The 21,463-nt window shown below is 42.8% G+C and overlaps 1 protein-coding gene across 2 annotated transcripts in view; it reads left to right on the top strand.

Moving 5' to 3' along the window:
* Positions 1-538: 538 nt before the first annotated feature.
* LOC106580628 (protein Niban 2) overlaps positions 539-21,463 on the top strand; it is a 47,035-nt gene continuing 26,110 nt past the window's right edge. The window contains exons 1-5 of one of the 2 annotated variants that reach the window (XM_014161887.2): positions 539-892; positions 13,993-14,123; positions 15,525-15,653; positions 15,921-16,062; positions 16,657-16,824. In XM_014161887.2, the coding sequence (XP_014017362.1) occupies positions 838-892; positions 13,993-14,123; positions 15,525-15,653; positions 15,921-16,062; positions 16,657-16,824 (625 nt within the window). In that variant the 5' untranslated portion in view covers positions 539-837. The remainder of the gene's footprint in view (positions 893-13,992; positions 14,124-15,524; positions 15,654-15,920; positions 16,063-16,656; positions 16,825-21,463) is intronic. The other variant, XM_014161888.2, reaches the window with a different exon arrangement.

The following is a 21,463-nucleotide window of genomic DNA, read 5'->3' as shown; positions in this document are numbered from 1 at the left end:
CTCCCTCTTCCAGCTAGAAATTCTGGAATAGGCGCTCGGCAAAGTTAAACAGATCATAGCGCGATCTCTTGACGCACCCTTGATAGTAACGAATTGACTCTATCAGTCATAGCTCTGTCGAAGCCACACCTTTGCTTGCCGAAAGAAATGAGACTGAGGGAGTTTGATTAAGTGTAGTAGGCTTTTTCCCGTGACGTGAACAAGAAAAATCGGCGAGGGAGGAGCGCCCCTCTCAAATTGAACAGCAGCGTATGCGCTACTGCTCGTCGTGTCTACAAGGCAGCAAGATGCATAGTTCAGAAATATACATCTCGTTTCCAAAAATATAGGCCTATGTTTGCATTATCAAACTAGTTTTAATTGGAAAGACTGATAAAGCCTTTTTATCTAAATAAAAAACTGAAAACAGAATCCTACCAATGATTTACATAATGTTATACTGACGTTACTCATTACTCTACGTGCTTAACCTAGCCATCACGCCCGGGAGGCAGAACTGTTCCAAAACGAATGGAATCAACGCTAACTCGGTTCACCCGGGGCATTAATCAAATCCCCTCACTGGCATATGAACTCACATTGAGGGTGTCTCCTTTACTCTCTCAATGCGAAATAATAGACGGCAGCCTTGTGCTCAGCTCAACGCTGCTCTTTCCCGCACGCACTCCAATCTCACTAATCACGTTATGTTGGCGGTTTAGGTAAGGGTGAGAAGGGGGCACCAGAGTTCAAAGTTGTTGCTGTATTCATTTGTTTCTGTGTTGGTAGATTTGTGTTTTCTATTTGCCTTTGAAACGAACGGGAGAGTTGTCATTGGATTAAGTTGTATTTGTCGCTATGGGAGCCGTGATTTCGAGCCACCTGGATGAGGGCAAACGGGAGATCATTACAGGTGAGTGGGTGGGTTGGGATTACACACACTGATGCGTTACTGTGGTAAAAGCGAAGTTGCATTTGTCGCTGTGGGAGACGTGATTTCGAGAAACCTGGATGAGGGCAAGTAGGAGATCATTACAGGTGAGTGGGTGGGTTGGGGTTTTGTCAATGTTTGCCTTTACCACAGTAACGCGTGTGCGCGCGCGTGTGTGTGTTGGTGACGGATCCTAAATGGGTGAAACTGAACAGTAGCCTTCAACGTCAATGTTGCCAACAATTTAATGTTGCACTGAAGGGAACACTAGTTCCCTGGTGTGCCCTCATGAAGAGCCAAAGGTAGCCTACACCACATTACTTTCTGTCATCTAGGATCATCTAGGAACTAATTCCATCTATTCAATTTCCAGTCCAGTTCCCACTATTTAGTATTATCACATATAGCCTATTCATAGTCCTGAACTGAACATTATTGGGGTAAAACACAGAGGCATGGCTTAAAAGTTGTTACTTTTTTTCAAAAACGTTTTTGTTGTATTTGTCACATGCTTTGTAAACAACAGGTGTGGACTAACAGTAATAGTATTACGGGTCCTTCCCAACAATGCAGAGAGAGAGGAAATAGAGAAATAATAGAAAAGTAAAATGCATAATAATGAGTAACAATAACTTGGCTATATACAAAGGGTACCAGTACTGAGTTGATGTGCAGGGGTATGAGGTATTAACATGGCTATATACAAGGGCTACCAGTACTGAGTTGATGTGGAGGGGTATGAGGTATTAACATGGCTATATACAAGGGTTACCAGTACTGAGTTAATGTGCAGGGGTACGAGGTAATTGAGGTAGATATGTACATATAACTAGGGATAAAGAGACAGATAATAAACAGAAGAACAGTGTATACGGGGTACCAGTACTGAGTTGATGTGCAGGGGTATGAGGTAATTGAGGTAGATATGTACATATAACTAGGAATAAAGTGACAATGATGAACTGTAGCAGCAGTGTATTTGATGACTCCAAAAAGTGAGTTAAATAGTTAGCTAACTATTTAGCAATCTTATGGCTTAAGGGTAGAAGCTGTTCGGTGTCCTGTTGGTTTGAGACTTGGTGCATTGGTACCGTATGCCATGCGGTAGCAGAGATAACGGTCTATGACTTGGGTGGCTGGAATCTTTGACAATTTTTAGGGCCTTCCTATGACACTGCCTGGTATAGAGGTCCTGGATGGCAGGGAGCTCTGCCCTAGTGATGTACTGGGCCATACGCACTACCCATTGTAACGCCTTGCGGTCGGATGCCAAGCAGTTGCCATGCCAAGTGGTGATGCAGCCAGTCAGGATGCTTTCAATGGTGCAGCTGCTGAACTTTTTTGAGAATCTGATTGCCCATGACAAATCTTTTCAGGCTCCTGAGGGGGAAGAGATGTTGTGCCTTCTTCATGACTGTGTTGGTGTGTGTGGACCATGATGGATCCTTAGTGAGGTGGACACTGAGGAACTTGAAGATCTTTTTGTGACTTTAAAGGAGTTGTTCTTTAGCTGTGTGAAAACCATAGGCCAGGCTGTGGCCAGGATGAGCATAAGAACTGAGTTTTATCTGACTGTCTGATTAGGCTCTTGTGCAGCAGGCTGTATGACAGTTTCATGGATGTGCCTGTAGAAACGTGTCCAGTCTGGCAGCTGAGAGGATGGGCCTTGATCATAGTGGAATAAGACTTAGGGATTTAGGAGGGCGTGGTGGGCTATATGAGTGAATGTATGCTCCCAACATTGACATTCAGTATCATTGCTTAGCTTAACACATCAATGCGTATGTTTTTCATTGAGTATTTAAAGCATCTTCACCCTAAGAAGAACTTCACTGGTTTCAGGCACAGAGCATTTTACTGTCCGGTATCAAAATCAGTTCCAGCATTCCCATTCTTTGGACATTGCATAAACAAAGCTGCAGACAATATAAATCAATATGAAGATCTACCAGTGAAAATCTGAAGGATGGGGAAACCTTTGACTGAAGATGAAAGTCTTCCCCTATGCCTTGATCAGGGAAGCATATGAGGGAGTGGTCCTTGCCGATAAGAGGGAAACCAGGCAGCAATCTTCTAGGATTTGGAGTGATGCTTTTAATGTCTTGGCCAGCCAATCCAGAGACCTGTGTATCATAAGTGGAATTCCAGGAATGCATGAAAAAACGCATGTGTGCCTGTGACTGGGGAAACTCTGACTGGGCCTTGGGAAACTCTGACCTTGGGCTGCATGTAGTCTCCTAGGCTCTAAAGTACTGGGTGTCAAAAGCCTGAAGACGCCAAGGTATTCTTTCAAGCCCTGAAGTGTTCATTATGTGCCGTGTGTGTGTCTCTCCTGTCCTCTCTCTCTATATCCATGGCCCTGTTCAAGACTGAATGTCATGACTATTGTTGTCTTCAGTAGTCTCTCGAAAGAGGTCACCACTAACCATTCCTTTCCGGTTTTAGATTGGGTTCACTTTGTTTAGTTGGTGTCATGGTCAAGAGTATGTCCTTGTAAGTAACTTGTGAATCACCGGTCAGTGGGTGTGGGCTAGAATACCAGAAATGCTAATGTGCAATGTTTCCTTGTGGCAGAAAGAGGCAGGGTTGTTGTAGGGTTTCACTGTGGGGAGTGGTGGGCTGCTAAAAGGGTGGTTTTGCGTGGCCTGGCAAGGCGGGGCTCTCTCTCTCTCTCTCTAACTCTCTCTAACCCACACCCTTTTGAGGACAGAGGTCTGTTTGAAAGAACAGGTAGCAGAAACACCCATGGGTTAGCGATTATCTCGCTGGCAACATGGTCCAACACATCTAGGCTAATCCCATTAGGGCCCATTTACCCTGTTTATGCCATTACACACATTAAATCAAACATTAAAACACACTCTCTGCTTTGATGGCAGCAGAGCAGGGTGTAAGTGTGTGAGTCAGTCTATGGGACTATCCCATTGGAATGTTTTTCTAAAGCTCTGTGGTGACCTGAGAAAGATGGGATTCTATTTGTCTGGAAGACAAGAGTTCAAATTGTTATTTTTTTTTACTTGAATTCAATATTTCCCCACAGTTAGCTACATTACCGGTCAAAAGTTTTGGAACACCTACTCACTCAAGGGTTTTTATTTATTTTTCCTATTTTCTATGTTGTAGAATAATAGTGAAGACATCAAAACTATGAATAACGCATATGGAATCATGTAGTAACCAAAAAAGTGTTAAAAAAATCTATATTTGAGATTCTTTAAATAGCCATCCTTTGCCTTGATGACAGTTTTGCACACTCTTGGCATTGGCCCTTTTTGGTAAAAGACCAAGTCCATATTATGGCATGAACAGCTCAAATAAATGAAGAAAAACAAAAGTCCATCATTACTGTAAGACATGAAGGTCAGTCAATATGGAACATTTCAACAACTTTGACAGTTTCTTCAAGTGCAGTTGCAAAAACCATCAAGCGCTATGATGAAACTATCTCTCATGAGGACAGCCACAGGAAAGGATGACCCAGAGTTACCTCTGTTGCAGAGGATAAGTTCATTAGAGTTACCAGCCTCAGAAATTGCAGCCCAAATAAATGCTTCTCAAAGTTCAAGTAACAGGCACATCTCAACATCAACTGTTCAGAGGAGACAGTGTGAATCTGGCCTTCATTGTCAAATTGCTGTTTAGAAACCACTACTAAAGGACACCAATAAGAAGAAGAGACTTACTTGGACCAAGAAACACGAGCAATGGATATTAGACCGGTGGAATTTTGTCCTTTGGTCTGGAGTCCAAATTGAAGATTTTTGGTTCCATCCGCCGTGTCTTTGTGAGACGGGGTGTGGGTGAACGGATGATCTCTGCATGTGTATTTCCCACTGTAAAGCATGGAGGAGGAGGTGTTATGGTGTGGGGGTGCTTTGCTGGTGACACTGTCTGTGATTTATTTAGAATTTAAGGCACACTTAACCAGCATGGCTACCACAGAATTCTGCAGCGATACACCATCCCATCTGGTTTGCGCTTAGTGGGACTATCGTTTGTTTTTCAACAGGACAATTATACAACACACCTCCAGGCTGTGTAAGGGCTATTTGACCAAGAAGAGTGGAGGAGTTCTGCATCAGATGACCTGGCCTCCACAATCACCCGACCTCAAACAAATTGAGATGGTTTCGGATGAGTTGGACCACAGCGCGAAGGAAAAGCAGCCAACAAGTGCTCAGCATATGTGGTAACTCCTTCAAGACTGTTGGAAAAGCATTCCAGATGAAGTTGGTTGAGAGAGTGCCATGAGTGTGCAAAGCTGTCATCAAGGCAAAGGGTGGCGATTTGAAGAATTTCAAATATAACACATTTTGATATGTTTAACTATTTTGCTTACTATATGATTCCATATGTTATTTCATAGTTTTGATGTCTATATTATCACTCTACAATGTAGAAAATAGTAAAAATAAAGAACCTTTGAATGAGTAGGTGTTCTAAAACTTTTGACAGGTAGTGTGTAGAATTTTTCAACATGCACTTAACTAAAGAAGTTAGTGGATTTTATGTAAAGCTGTGGTTGCTAAAGAATTGTTCTGGTCTAAAGCAGTGTGGTGTGGGTGTGTGTCTATATATAGGGAACAGTGTCATTAGAGACAGCCTTCTCCAGTGAGGCATTGGAACAGGACAGGATGGTATGCAGAAACCCTTCTGTTAACCAGACTCAGCACTGTTGAGGCCCCCAAGACAATTATCCTAGGCTGGGACATGACAACACTCCAAATGAATGAACACCACAACACGGCGTCAGCTAGACTCACAGTAACGCAGCTTTGGCCCTATTCGGATGGGATACTTCCTAAGCAAATTACCTCAGACTCCTGTATCCTAAGTGAAAAAAATGATATTTGTGATGCTTTTAATGAGCATTTCATCTCTGCTGGTTTTTTATTTGAAAGGAAAAGTGGCCATTGTGGTACTGGCCAGTTAGTTGATTTTTCGTCTTGCTTTTCAACCGTTACTCTGTAAAATGGTAACCCTGTTTTTAGTTTCCAGAAAATAACCGAAGCAGAGGTTTTAGCTGCCCTGTGTGCCATTGATACTAAGACAATTTAGACCCGTACTTACTTAAGTGTGTGGCACCTATCATTGCTGGTTCAGTGACACACATTTTTTATCTAACATTAAGCACAGGAAATATCCCTAAGGTGTGGAAAGCAGCTTTTGTTCTGCCATTACATAAGGGAGGTGACGGTAGTGATTTGGATAACTATCGACCCATCTCTAGGCTCCCTTGTCTGGCAAAGATCCTAGAATCTACAGTTACATTCTTTTCTTTCTGCTAACAGTATTCTTAGCACCAATCAATCTGGTTTTAGATCTAAACACAGTACCACATCGGCCACTATTCTTGTTGTAAATGATATTGCAAATGCCTTAGATGATAGAAAGCACTGTGCTGCGTTGTTTGTAGATTTGTCAAAAGCTTTTGACACTGTAGACCATGCTATTCTTTTGAGTAAGCTGTCATCTATAGGACTGGGCATTGATGCCTGCCGATAGTCATAAAACCATCTTAAAGATAGAACTCAGGCCGTCATGGTCGACGGGGTAAAGTCTGACCCCTTACAGTTACTTAAAGGGGTCCCTCAGGGTTCAATAATTGGCCCACTATTGTTCTCACTTTATATAAACAACATTGGTGATGATGTCAGATATTGTAAATTCCATTTTATATGCAGATGACACAGTGATGTACTCTATTGCTCCAACAGCGGACCAAGCTTTAATGCAGTTGGAATCTGATTTTAGGAAACTACAGGGGTCTCTTTTACAGCTTAAACTTGTTTTAAATGCTAAGAAAACAAATGTCATGTTTTTTTTCTAGGTCTAAACTCTCAGTTAGAAACACTTTTGTAATCACTAGCTTGGATGGTACTGAAATCAAACAGGTCTCTGCATATACATACTTAGGGGTATGGTTAGGTGATAGGCTTTCTTTTAAAAAACATGTTACTGAATTGGGAAAAAAGCTCATTCAAGATAGGGTTCCTTTTACAGAAACAGAGCTTGTCTGTCCTCTGCAAATAGAAAACAAATTGTGCAGGCTACTTTTATGTCCGTTTTAGATTATGGTGATATTATCTATATGCATGCATCGGCAAACACATTAAAACCACTGGATGCTATTTACCATTGTGCACTCAGGTTTATCACGGGTGATAGTTACAAAACTCATCACTGTATCCTATATCAACATGTGGGTTGGGCCTCTCTATCTGTGAGGCAAGAGCAACATGCTCTCTTGTTTATTTATAAAGCACTTCTTTTAAAACTACCTCTATATATCATTCATTTCTACTAGATATACTAATTTTAAAACCAGATCACAGATGTGGATTACATTAGAGACTCCTGCGGTCTCCACAGAGTTGGGTAGGACTGCCTTTAGTTCCTTTGCACCTTATTTATGGAACAAACTGCAGATCCAACTTAAGTTAGACACTCTGGTGTCCCTTGCCCATTTCAAAAATGTTATGGAGGATCAATATGATGTTGTCTGTGATTGTTTCTGTTGAATTGTCTTTTGTTTTGTATGTTTGCAATGTTCTTGTCTGTATGCCTAAAACTGTACATGTCAACATGTTTACACAGGGCACAGCCGTAAAAGAGATCCAGGTCTCAGTCTGTTTTCCCTGTTAAAATAAAGATTAAAAAAAAAGTTTTACTGGGGGATAATCTGATAATACTTAACCTGTGTGAATAGTCATCCCTGTGTTTTTGAGTGACATTACAGTTGGACAGGTGCTGCACTTAGTTTGGGTAAGAACATGTGAACAAATTGATGCTTAAACAAAGTGCTATGCACATAGCCTACAGATGAATGATCTGTTCTGTAATAGATCAACCTTCCTAGTGCCATTCTTCTCTTTTTAAAAGATGAAGTGGACCATATTGTGTCAATGAATTGATACATTGACAAATATGTCAGTTAATTAGATGTCTGCGTAGGTTACAGTTCACGGTTCTTATTGATATGCATTATTATTTGGACTTTCTCCGAACTGAAGGCCAATATTAGGATGTCCCTAGACATTAAATATCTTCACACCTAGAAGAGTTCCAGGCTTCTGTCATAATGGCCAATTGTGAATGAGGGAAAAAACGAATAATGGGCAGTTTGGTAAAACTTATTCTGTTGGAATCATCCACTGGAAAAACAGACCTGCTGGGGTAATAATGACATGACCGACATTCTATAGTAATGCTGGTGTCCTGTGCAGATAGAGCTTCAGATACTCACCTGTCTCTTCAGCTCTTCTATCAGTTCTTCTCCATCAAAGTGGAAGTAAGGGAACATAAAGGAGGCTAATAGGGCGATGACCTAATGACCCTCAGTGTTACTGCTTGACAGCGGTGTAGAGATCAATCTTGTAGTATACTATATACACAATATTGACATGGACTTCCTACCTAAAACAGGAAATAATGTATCCCCATTAACTCCCTATAGTAGCCAGGCTGTACACTTGCACTGAAGGATGGATTCTCTTCAGTCTGTGCACTAAAGCATATTGTATCTAACTGAATTATGTGTGATTTGAATTAAGGCCCTCTTGATCCACTTCAATTGGTATTTTGTGCCTCCTAATTTGGTTAGTCGACAGTCCTGTATAATGCCGTTACAGAACCATATACTAGCCCTTTATACATCAAAAGCATTATAGCAATGTATGCTGACACGTGTATGTCACTCAAGCCCAAGCATGTCTTAACTCAAGCCCATTTACTCAGTGTATATACAATAGAACGTAGAAGACCGTACATTTAGAAGTAATCCTTTTTTCTATCGCTCTACCATCTACATCAGTAATGATGACAGTGAGTAAATGGATGTCCTGTACTGCTTCTGGTAGACTGGATTAGCTGGGTCTGATGAATCATCTCCTGTCAAACGGGGGGTGGGATTATTTTTGAAACAATGTTATAGCAATTATTTTTGTTGTTGTTGATAGGCAGCGTTATCTAGTGCTAGTCGGCTGTACCTGCACCAAAACTCTGGTATTTTTCATCCTATAGCTTGTTCTATATCTTTTCTTTAAAATTGTCAGCAAAACATGTTTTCAGTACTTTTATTTCCCTGACTGAAACTCATTTTCTCATGCTTTGTCTCTCTGCAAAATACATATAGTGAGCAATAAGTTTGGGACAAATTGAAATAAATATAGAATTGTAATAAATATTGTATCGATACCTAATTATCGTGAGGTCCCTGGCAATTCCCCTCCCTACTATATAGTGCACTATAAAGGCAATAGGGTGCCATTTTAGGACACAAGCCTGGATCTAGTGTTTTTTGTGCGTGCTCTTTCAGCTCATTTTGTTCTTCCCTCGGTTCTTGAGAGCTGTTGCTGTCTTCCCCCACATGGCCCCTCATGCCCAGTCAGCAGCACCTGCCTTCCTCCCCTTCACCACTCTGACAGAGAGACACTCCCTCAGCCCACAGTCCTAACTACATGAAGAAGGAACCCTCACCCATCCTCCCACTGCAGAGAGAACGCACACAAACCCATCTGAACTTCACGTTTCCCCCACTCATGCTCCAGACCTCTAGGACACAGTGGAGTTGGGGATTATGAGACCGGTCTTGTCAACTCTGAGGCCCATGATACTGTATGCTAGTTTTCACACAACATGAGGCTGGGAAGTTTATTTTCCATTTTTGATTCTGCTGAAGTTTGGGAACAGCGTCAACAGACACAAGGTCGGCGTGTTGGCTGCTTCGTCAGAGAAGTTCTCAGTTGAACCAGACGTTCCTTCACAGAACATGAGTTGCAGGGAAGTTTATTCAAGTGTAGCCTAAAAGGCAGTTGAGGCCAGTTGAACAGGGACTGTATTATCTGCCAGTTCAGCTCCTTCATGCTGTCTACTAAGCATAATGGACTGAGATGAATACATGTTTTTTCTTTGCTCAAGAGGTCCATTGGTTCCTGTCACCATGTGATCATGCCTCACTTCAAAACAACAGAGTAACTCAAAGGACAGTGTTGGGAGTATGTCAACTGTGTCATGCCGCCAAACCAACCACTCACACCTCACTGTGAATCTCTGTAGTGTTTATCAAGTCTGCCAAAGTCATACAGAGTGCTCTTTGTTACCTTGTTACAATCATAATAGTCGGGGTAAACACTGCCTGTCTGTTCGTCTGATTTCATCAGGATATCTATTCTTGTGTCATGTTTGAGAAGAGTGGCACGTCTGTGTGACTCAATCAAGTGACGTACAAACACTTATCTTGTGGTTTGTACTCCTCAGGCCTGTCACAAGCTCTCAAAAGTGACTCTTTTCCACACTCCCAACATAAGACGAGTTGGATTGTCACACTGTCAGTGAGTGAAGGGTTTGCTCAGCCAACTTGATTCTCCTAATAACTGCTGTAGACTACATTGAGACCCAGGCCCCCTCTCTCTCCTAGCTCCCACTGCCTGGTTAAGTTTTTCATCAGGAACAGTTCAAACATCGCTAACCCTTTAATGGGACCATAACCATTGAACTCATTTCCAGGTTTTGTTCAATTAGTAGCACTGTGATGGAGACACTGGACTTTCTCTTTCCTCCCTGACTGAGCTTTCTTATTAATGGTTACATTCCACAGAGACTTCCTTCCAAGTCGGCCAGCTGGCCAGGCCCACCACAGCCAAGACATTCCTCAGACTTTCATCTTATTTCTGTCCAATATTACCACCACTGGCTTTTCAAGCCTCACAGACCACTCGATGCTTAATTGAACAACCTGTATTGACCTGTCTGTTTTATTCTTAGACTTAATTTTACTGTAGAAAAGTTGGTGCAGTAGACTCGCTACATAAAGGAGGTGAACTACGTGAGACTGAATAGCTGTCACAAACACAGATGCTGCAGAATCTGTGGGTGTTGAGTTCAGGGAAATTCCATGGTCATGGAAATGCGCTGAGACTCTTTTTTTTTTTTTTTTTTCTCAATTAAAATGTATGCCAATCAAAAACCATTGATTTTCAAAGTTAAACAAACCATACAACTCTCTGCACAAGGACTACTTTTAACAATTTACACAGAATTTGACAAAAACACACTTATTGGAAGAATCCCCTAGACGCAAAGAACCCCCCAGAAATCAAAGCCTTTGCTTATTCCACATTTTTAGGATAGAAAATGGTTGGTTTTTTTATTTATTTTATTTTATTTTTTATAAATATGCCTTAAAAAATAAAAGACTTCATTTGACATGCTAGGCTTGAACTTCGCTTGTTGGTGCCCATGGTTCCTATCAGATGGAAATGACCTTGAGAAACCATCAGTCTGGTGACTGGATGGATTTGGGCTACCTGGGAGTGGTGCAGCAATGTGCAGTTCTGTACTCTGTTGTCAGTCAGGATGTTTGTTCTCTGCTAGATCCACTCTTGAGGCAGTGGGAGCACAAAGGATGGACTGAAAGTGGAAATGTAGAGTTGCACCTGCTAGATGTTATTGAAGGTCTATGTTTGAAGGCCATGGGGAGTGGCTCATGGTGGACTTTACTGTTCTCCTGTCTCTCCTACATGTTAATAATAGTGGACAACCCACGTTGGTGATCTGCCGCCTGTTATTCCTCCCCATGACTTGGTTCCTTAGCATAATTCTTTAGTTCAGTTCATAGAAATTGAATCAGCCATTAGATCCATTGAGTAATTTTATGTTTCTATGGTCCTATGACTCAAGCCCCCCCAGACCCTTTGACTGACTGCCTTATGGCTTTACCAGAGGCTTCAATTACAGTACAGTCTTTAGAAAGCTACTCTGATCTGCTATCTCTCATCATTTTTATTCCCCCCAACCACCTCTACTCTCCTCCAGTAAAATAAACATTTCATAACTGCAATGCAGAACAGATGGGATCAGAGGAAGATGATCTCTGCTCCAGTTATAATTACAACTGTCGAACATTAGAATATTTCCTGTAGAAGTGCTGTATCAAAAATGCATATTTTGCCGACTTTAATTATAGTTTGGCATGTTTGTACTGTAGATCACTGACCTATTCTCCCTTGTTTGTAAGCACTCTGGTATACTGAATAATTGTATCTCCACAGAGTGTGGATAAGGATGGTTTGCAGCTGGGTCCTGAAGGGTTATGGGTTGGTTTATGTGGTATTAGAATATGATTGGTCCACAGAGCAGTAGATGGGAGAACCCAAGCCATGGTTTGTATCCCAAATGGCACCCTGTTCCCTATGTTGACCAGAGTAAAAGTAGTGCGCTATTAAGGGAATAGAGTGCCATCTGGAATGCAGGTGCCGTTCTGTCCCCTACGCCTGGCCCGGTTCTAGCTATCCCTCCTGAGTCCCTCTCTGGAAGAGGGTGAACCACTGAGCCTCCCTCTACCCTGCCAGCAGGCCATTCCTCCCTACGCTACGTTTACAGTCTCCCTCTACCCTGCCAGCAGACCATTCCTCCCTACGCTACGTTTACAGTCTCCCTCTACCCTGCCAGCAGGCCATTCCTCCCTACGCTACGTTTACAGTCTCCCTCTACCCTGCCAGCAGGCCATTCCTCCCTACGCTACGTTTACAGTCTCCCTCTACCCTGCCAGCAGGCCATTCCTCCCTACGCTACGTTTACAGTCTCCCTCTACCCTGCCAGCAGACCATTCCTCCCTACGCTACGTTTACAGTCTCCCTCTACCCTGCCAGCAGACCATTCCTCCCTACGCTACGTTTACAGTCTCCCTCTACCCTGCCAGCAGACCATTCCTCCCTACGCTACGTTTACAGTCTCCCTCTACCCTGCCAGCAGACCATTCCTCCCTACGCTACGTTTACAGTCTCCCTCTACCCTGCCAGCAGACCATTCCTCCCTACGCTACGTTTACAGTCTCCCTCTACCCTGCCAGCAGACCATTCCTCCCTACGCTACGTTTACAGTCTCCCTCTACCCTGCCAGCAGACCATTCCTCCCTACGCTACGTTTACAGTCTCCCTCTACCCTGCCAGCAGACCATTCCTCCCCTACGCTACGTTTACAGTCTCCCTCTACCCTGCCAGCAGACCATTCCTCCCTACGCTACGTTTACAGTCTCCCTCTACCCTGCCAGCAGACCATTCCTCCCCTACGCTACGTTTACAGTCTCCCTCTACCCTGCCAGCAGACCATTCCTCCCTACGCTACGTTTACAGTCTCCCTCTACCCTGCCAGCAGACCATTCCTCCCCTACGCTACGTTTACAGTCTCCCTCTACCCTGCCAGCAGACCATTTCCTCCCTACGCTACGTTTACAGTCTCCCTCTACCCTGCCAGCAGACCATTCCTCCCTACGCTACGTTTACAGTCTCCCTCTACCCTGCCAGCAGACCATTCCTCCCTACGCTACGTTTACAGTCTCCCTCTACCCTGCCAGCAGACCATTCCTCCCTACGCTACGTTTACAGTCTCCCTCTACCCTGCCAGCAGACCATTCCTCCCTACGCTACGTTTACAGTCTCCCTCTACCCTGCCAGCAGACCATTCCTCCCTACGCTACGTTTACAGTCTCCCTCTACCCTGCCAGCAGACCATTCCTCCCTACGCTACGTTTACAGTCAAATCAAATCAAAATCAAGATCAAGTCACACTAACAGAGCACTAAACTAGTTTGTTGATGGTCCAGGGGTGTAACTTTGAAGTCAGGCCTTTTCAGTTTCACAAACGGGTTGATGGTGTGCCAGGTTTGTTGCCATGCCAACTCCATTTTGGTAAAATATTGAAATGCTGAACTGAAGGCTAACTCTGTAATGCAAACACTGCTGTGTGGACATTCTGATAAAGGACCATGTGAAATGTGGTAATTATTTTTTTACAGCATGCTAAGCGTAGTAAATAGTGATCGAGGTAACAGGCACAAGGCGACTCTGCATTCAGACTGTTACATAACACATGAATGAAGAATACACTAATACATCACTATTGACAGGGGATGTCATCATACAACATTTGATTTGCAACAACTTGGGTCTGTTCAGGGAGTAGCATTACAGAACAATCAGAAGTGTAGAAATATTATGAATAGAGCTGAGTTGACTCCATATCTTCAACATTGAGTGTTTCATGTCCCCTAATACACCCCTGACCTGTCCTTCCTCCCGCAGCCAGGACAGGCGAGGTGATTGGAGAGTTTAGCCGTCTGTATGAGCAACAGTATGCAGTGGCCCTCTTCAACAAGGTCCGCTTTGACATCGAGGGAGGAGGTGGACCCCAGCCACAGCTACTGCACCGCAAGGTAACTAACACTTTCTCCTCCACTCCTCTTGTCCCCTGCTCCTGTCCTCTACTCTGTTTCTGCCCTGATAAGGTGACAGAATAACACCTGAAGTGCTGACATTTTGGAACACTTTGCCCACATTATGTTGAACCTGAAGAAACTCGCCTCACTATATCAAATTGATCTGAGTGGTACAGAACAGATATAAAACAGATTTACACTCACTTTGTTCTGAAGATTGAAGTGTGTTCAGATATAATAGTAGCTACAGCATGAGAAGTCCTTGCCACTCCCACTTAAGCCAGAGGAGTAAACAGTAGTTTAGAGTTCTGTGCTAGGCTACAGAGAATCATTCAAGGAACATTGAGAGATTTCCATCTCTGTGTAACAGATGTGAAGTAAAAGTTGCCATGGTGTGATGCCACTCTCCCTGAGGTATCAAGTCAACTTCTTGAGCCACCGCCACATTTGACTTTAGGGCGAGTGACGTCACTACAGAGGACCCTAGGGCTCGATTTAAATCCGTAGTGCTGAAGATCTGCTTTGTAGCACAATTTACATTTTAAAGGCAATGTTCCCGCCTTAGCAGAGACTGCATTCACCGTAAACGTTGTCATGTCGGCTCAATTGGTCATTACCTTTACATTTGAACCGCTCTATAAAGGCGATTTGCACATGGGCCACTGTAAATGGCAGTCGAACCACAATAATATTTGCCTACCGTGTGTAGAGACCAGCGGTCCCGGGTTGTCAGCTCGAATGTTGTCATAAAAAAATTGGTCAACCATGTGTTGCGCATGTTCAAGACTTCAGCTAATTTAAAATTTTGCCGCCTCTTGCGTTTTCCACCTGCCGGCCTACTCCCAGACCTTTTGATGCTTACTGCAGCCAGTCTGTAAGCACATTAATGCTGAACATTAGCGCTACGGTTTGAATCGAGCCCCTAGTCTAACTCTTTTATTAGGGTTCTCCTGAGGGTCCAGTGTTAAGCCTGTTGCCCTGTTTTTAAAGGCCTGTAACACTCTTGTAAAGAGAAACAGTTAGCTACATTCTGTCTGTCACTACAGCTGCACTGACAATGCTAACTACATGAGGCTGTGTAAGAGATTGCAGTTTTATTGTCAGTGAGGTTTTTGAGAAATGTCGGATGTTTTCCTGAGAACAACAATACTGTCTTGATGGGCAAATGATTGGATAAATTAATCAACACTACCGTGTCTAGACTACATTTGAGACATCACACAGTAGCACCACATGGCAATGTAGTAAGTATGCCTGATGTTTCAAGAGGAACTCCAAGGCTTTAAATTGTAGGCCAGTCCTTGGTCCATGAAGTTGGACCAGTCCACCAAAGAGGTGATGTCCCTAGATGCCAGTCATCAGAAGGTTTTTACAGACTTCCCTGTCTGGCCCACTCAGGTTCCTCTGGAGAATAGATCCATCTTCTCTGGAGCTCTGTTCCAGTTTCTGGAGGAGAACAATAAATGGAGAAACCACTTTCTCTTCGTTCCTGACTCCTACACTATCAACTACTATGACAACAAAGCGGTAAGGGAAGATTTCATTCAAATGTCCCCCCCCCACCACACACACACACACACCTTAGCTCAGTTTAACATTAAGATGGTGCATTTGTCAGTATTAGTGAATTGGCTAATAAAATGTGTAAATCCCTGTAGTGTACATGGAGTTCTAGATGTGTATTATATCTGCAAGGCTCATTCTCATAAATGTCATATTGTCAACAAGTTTCACGTTTGGGGATAAAGATGCAATAGAGCGTTAAATCTGCCTTGTCCTTGTGTTCCCCCTCAGTCTCATGAGAGAGGGCTTCACCCCAAGGGAAACATCAACTGTGCTGGGTATAAAGTGCTGACTTCAATGGATCAGTACCTGGAGCTGCTCAACAACAGCCTGCCTGGTGAGAACATGTTAGGACTGAGAACCAGCGATGGGGGTGAGGCACATGTTATGCAGGTTAACGTTTACTGTCATGAATCTTGCCCTGGCACCAAAACTGAGCGATTTCTGCTAGATCGGCCAGCTGAGAAGTCAAAATTGCCTATCATGAAAACAAACATTAGCTTTTTGGTCTTAATTAGGGTTAGCAGTGTGGTTAGGGTTAACATCAGACTGTGGCTGTGCCAGCTAGTGAACACTGCAGAGCTGCCTCCAGGGCAAGATTCAGGACAATAAATGCCAACCTACATATGTTAAGACTCCTCCCATAAATGTCATATGTCATCATTTTAAAGAGGAACGGAGACCTCCTATTGCACTTATTATGAACAGCTCACTGTTATTTGATGTAATGTGGGCATGTTCCTGTTTCTTAAGGGCTGTTTTTGTGCTACTGGATGGTTCACAACATGTGCAGAAAGGATCACTTCCCTACTGGTGCAGGACTGTTTGATGCAGTGTTGTATAGACTGTAAATTATTACGTCTGCATATTTGGTTTATTGTGAAGCATTGTCAACACCATTTCACCATATCAAAATTCCTGTTACATGTAAATGTACTTGGTGCATAAAGGTGATTGTGTGTTCCAGGTGTAAAGGCTAAAGTGGGTAACTCTCCCTTCCTGAAGTGTGCCACCCAGTTCCCTCTGATCCTGTGGCACCCGTACGCCCGCCACTACTACTTCTGTGTGGTAACGGAGAAAGAACAGCAGAAGTGGCATGCAGTCTTTCAGGACTGTGTAAGACATGCCAATGATGGTGCGTATTCCTGTCAAACCAACACAAACATTCAAGCCCAGACACACTGCATTACCCATAGAGAAGATCCTGTCATTCATTCTGTGGTCTATTTTATTCTGTGGTTGTGCCCATATTGAAACACAAGTGTCCATTTTTATGGTTCTGTGGAATGTTTGAAGGAACTTAATTGCCGTGTTCAAACACAGTGAGTGACAGAAGTGTCTACATTATTTAGTTCCCAGCCTTGGTCCCGAGGTGTTATGGTGAGGCAGTTATTGAGTAATACATGAAGGCAAGAGCACACTTGGCTAGAATCAATGACTTCAGAGTTTTGATATGTATAGCAAAGTTGTTGATTTAGAGCCCCATTCACAGTAGTGCATTGCTACTAGCGGTAGCATAATTACATGTTAGCTGTTCCCATAGACTTCCAGTCATTGAGCCAACGACTAATCATTTAAGTGTGTCTTGACAGAAACATATTTAAAAATATAATATATTTATTTATTTGTAAAAAATTGCAGCGGTGCAAACAATTTAGCAGCGGTGGGCCACCAATGCTTAATGAATATAGGTGAAACACTGGCTCAAGTATTTGAAAGACTTCAAATAGCATTTGAACCCAGGTCTGCTCACTAATACCAGACTAGATATAACTCAAACAGGGAGAGAGATTTGAGCAGTGGAGTGTAGCAGTGAAGTATACACTGAACTGACTGCTGATGAAGTGATTATGTCTGAACCCAGGAATTATGGCTTCCAGCTGACCATCTCCTAGCCAAACCCAGGCTGTGTTGTCCTCCCACCAGCCTCAGTCTCTTGATGGGTCCCATCATGTTTCTCATGCAACAGCCTATCTGCAGAAATGTAGATTGATCAACAGTGGTAGAAGTGTTATGTCTCCATACCTGTCTGTGTCAAATATAAGAGCATAGTAGGTTTACAATCAAGTACATTGATCCAATGGAGAAATGACTGTTAACTATTCTCCTAGGGACTTATTGATAGTGTTTTGAATTGGGCCACCCATGTTGGCTCTGTAGAGCTGCACAGCAACTATGCTGGCAGAGACTGACGTATAGCTACATAGTTTGTACATAGTTCTATGATTTTTGGCTTCATTTTCACATTAAGCATCTCCAATCCAAAATTAAATCTAGAATCGGCTTCCTATATCGCAACAAAGCATCCTTCACTCATGCTGCCAAACATATCCTCGTAAAACTGACCATCCTACCGATCCTCGACTTCGGTGATGTCATCTATAAAATGGCCTCCAACACTCTACTCAACAAACTGGATGCAGTCTATCACAGTGCCATCCGTTTTGTCACCAAAGCCCCATACACTACCCACCATTGCGACCTGTACACTCTTGTTGGTTGGCCCTCGCTTCATACTCGTCGCCAAACCCACTGGCTACAGGTTATCTACAAGTCTCTGCTAGGTAAAGCCCTTCCTTATCTCAGCTCACTGGTCACCATAGCAGCACCCACTCGTCGCACGCGCTCCAGCCAATTCCCCCAAAGCCAATTCCTCCTTTGGTCGTCTTTCCTTCCAGTTCTCTGCTGCCAATGACTGGAACGAACTGCAAAAATCTCTGAAGCTGGAGACTCATATCTCCCTCACTAGCTTTAAGCACCAGCTGTCAGAGCAGCTCACAGATCACTGCACCTGTACACAGCCCATCTGTAAATGGCCCATCTATCTACCTACCTCATCCCCATACTGTATTTTATTTATTTATTTATCTTGCTCCATTGCACCCCAGTATCTCTACTTGCACATTCATCTTCTGCACATCTACCATTCCAGTGTTTAATTGCTATATTGTAATTACTTCGCCACCATGGCCTATTTATTGCCTTAACTTACCTCATTTGCACTCACTGTATATAGACTTTTTAATTTTTTTCAACTGTATTATTGACTATGTTTTGTTTATTCCATGTGTAACTCTGTTGTTGTATGTGTCGAATTGCTATGCTTTATCTTGGCCAGGTCGCAGTTGTAAATGAGAACTTGTTCTCAACTAGCCTACCTGGTTAAATAAAGGTTAAATGAATAATAAGATTCCTCTACAGCATGTGTCAAACTCATTCCACTGAGAGTCTGCGGGTTTTCGCTCCTCCCTTGTACTTGATTGTTGAATTAAGGTCACTAATAGTAAGGAACTCCCCTCACCTGGTTGTCTGTCTTAATTGAAAGGAAAAAACAAAAACCAGCAGACACTAGGCCCTTCATGGAATGAGTTTGACACCCCTGATCTACAGTATAATTAGCAGCCACAGCACTTGAGCATTGACATCTGTAGTAACATCCAGTTAGTTATAATGTCCAAGCAGACAGAAACTCGGGTGAATGTTGCATTGGAATAGCCTGCGTCCCAGTCTGTTTGTGCTATCATACCAACTCCCTGTCATGGTTTGACAATGGCAGCACCACCAGATCTGGGACCAGGCTGGTATTGGACAGATTTGGAGTCTGGGATAGACTATGTCCCCATAGCGACAGAGGAGACTGTCTCTGAGACTGTCTCTGAGACTGTGTTTACTTTCCTCCATATATTTAAGTTTTAGAACTGGCGTCATGTAAACTTGGGTCCAACAGTTTCATCATTGACAGGAAGGAAATGATATCTGCTGATTCTGTCTGCACAGGGCCTGTTGTTTTAGTTATTGTGTGCAGACCAACATTTTACTTTAATTGCAGTGTGTCATGTTTTTATATACATGTATTATGAGTAGACCAGGAATACTTTTGGAGGTTTTTTATTTTTAGCAGGGTGAATGTGAGGACAGTGTTTTGGGATGAGATCTATGCTCCCTGAACTCAGAAAAAGAAATAGCTGTACTGTACTCCAGTCTCTTTAGCCTCTACGTGGCCACCAGAGAGTTATCTTTCATTGAGGAATAAATCAGATTAGAAAAGAAACAGTCTTGTCTGTAGAGAATCCCAAGAATGACAGCTGCCTCTTGCCTGGGGCCTTCCTTCATGCTTTCTCCCTCTCAACATTGAACATGTGGCCAGCTCATGCTAAATTCCCTGCAGACACTTACTTGTTATGTCACAAAACAAACTGTCCTCTAACTCCCAGATACTGTCAGCAGTACTTAGCATGTCTACTATACAACAGGAGACGACTCAATTAAGTCACATAACGACTCCAATTAAACCATCACAGAATGTGAACCGGAAGTGTTTAGTGAGGCAATCCTTCCCTGTGCTCGTTTTGTTTATTTGTTATTTAACCTTTTTAATTAACTAGGCAAGTCGGTTAAGAACAAATTCTTATTTACAATGACGGCCTACCCCAGCCAAACCTGGACAACGCTGGGCCAATTGTGCGCTGCCCTATGGGACTTCCAATCACGGACGGCTGTGATACAGCCTGGATTCGTACCAGGGACTGTAGATGCACTGAGATGCAGTGCCTTAGACCGCTGCACCACTCGGGAGCCCTATCACTACACAGCTGATTCAAATGATCAAAGCTTGATGGTTAGGTGTGTTTATTCTTTTGAGTAAGCTGTGTAGTGCTATGGCAAAAACCATATTGTGCACCCCTTGGGGTCCTGAGGACCAAGTTAGGGGAACCCTGGTTTAGGGTTTGACTATCCATCTGCTTTTCAGTCGTTTTAAGGATTAGCACTTCAAGTACTGTGATCTCTTTATTAGGGTTGCAAAAGGAGGGTATATTACTGGAAACTTTAGAAGTTTACCTGAGAACTACCAGAGTTTTGGTATCTTTCAAGGATTTTGTGTAATCCGTCACAAAACATCTAGTGGCCCTTTTGGGTACTTCAGATTCTAACAGGTGTCTAATGATCCTGGCCCTCTGGTAAAATAGATTTTAGAATAAAACATGTAATGACAAATCTGTAAAACATGATCCTAAATATAAACCCACTTAGTGCATACCATTTGGTGTTTAATATGAGGCTTTCAGCATGAAATATCCTTACATTTTTTAAACACTTACACAAAAAATATTTTTGGTGTCAAACTGGTGGCAGTTTTGGGAAAAAAGTCAATAGTTGGAAGAGTTTCAGAGGAAATGAGAAATAATGCTGTTTATTAGATGCTTTTTTTTTTTTTTATTACACTATTTTCTGGAACTATATGGTCTATGTACTAAACTCCTGGACATATGGACACAGATGTATAGATTTTTGAAGTTCTTCAAGTATAAATGACCAAAGTTACGATATATTTTCCAAAATGACTGAAGATTCCGGTAACTTTGGTAAATTACCGGTAGTTATTGACCGCTACTCCTTATAACAACGGTAGGTAGCCTTGTGGTTAGAGCATTGGGCCAGGAACTGAAAGGTTGCTGGATCGAATCATCCTTGAGCTGACAAGGTAAAATCTGTCGTTCTGCCCCTGAACAAGGCAGTTTAACCCACTGTTCCCCGGCAGGCTGTCATTGTAAATACGAATTTGTTCTTAACTGACTTGCCTAGTTAAATAAAGGTTACATTCTTTTCTTTTTTTTTGCCTTATGACCCAAGGCACAGACCAGCCTATACACAGCACATCACTAAATGTATACAATGTGTAGAAGCTCCAGTCTGATCCACCATCATAAAGAGGTGGACCACAATGTTATGGAACCAGTCTGTAGCATGCACAGCCCGTATGTCAGGGGTTCTCA

Source organism: Salmo salar, chromosome ssa20 (assembly GCF_905237065.1).
Source record: "Salmo salar chromosome ssa20, Ssal_v3.1, whole genome shotgun sequence".
NCBI lineage: Eukaryota > Metazoa > Chordata > Actinopteri > Salmoniformes > Salmonidae > Salmo > Salmo salar.
This window is presented reverse-complemented; position numbering and strand designations above follow the sequence as displayed.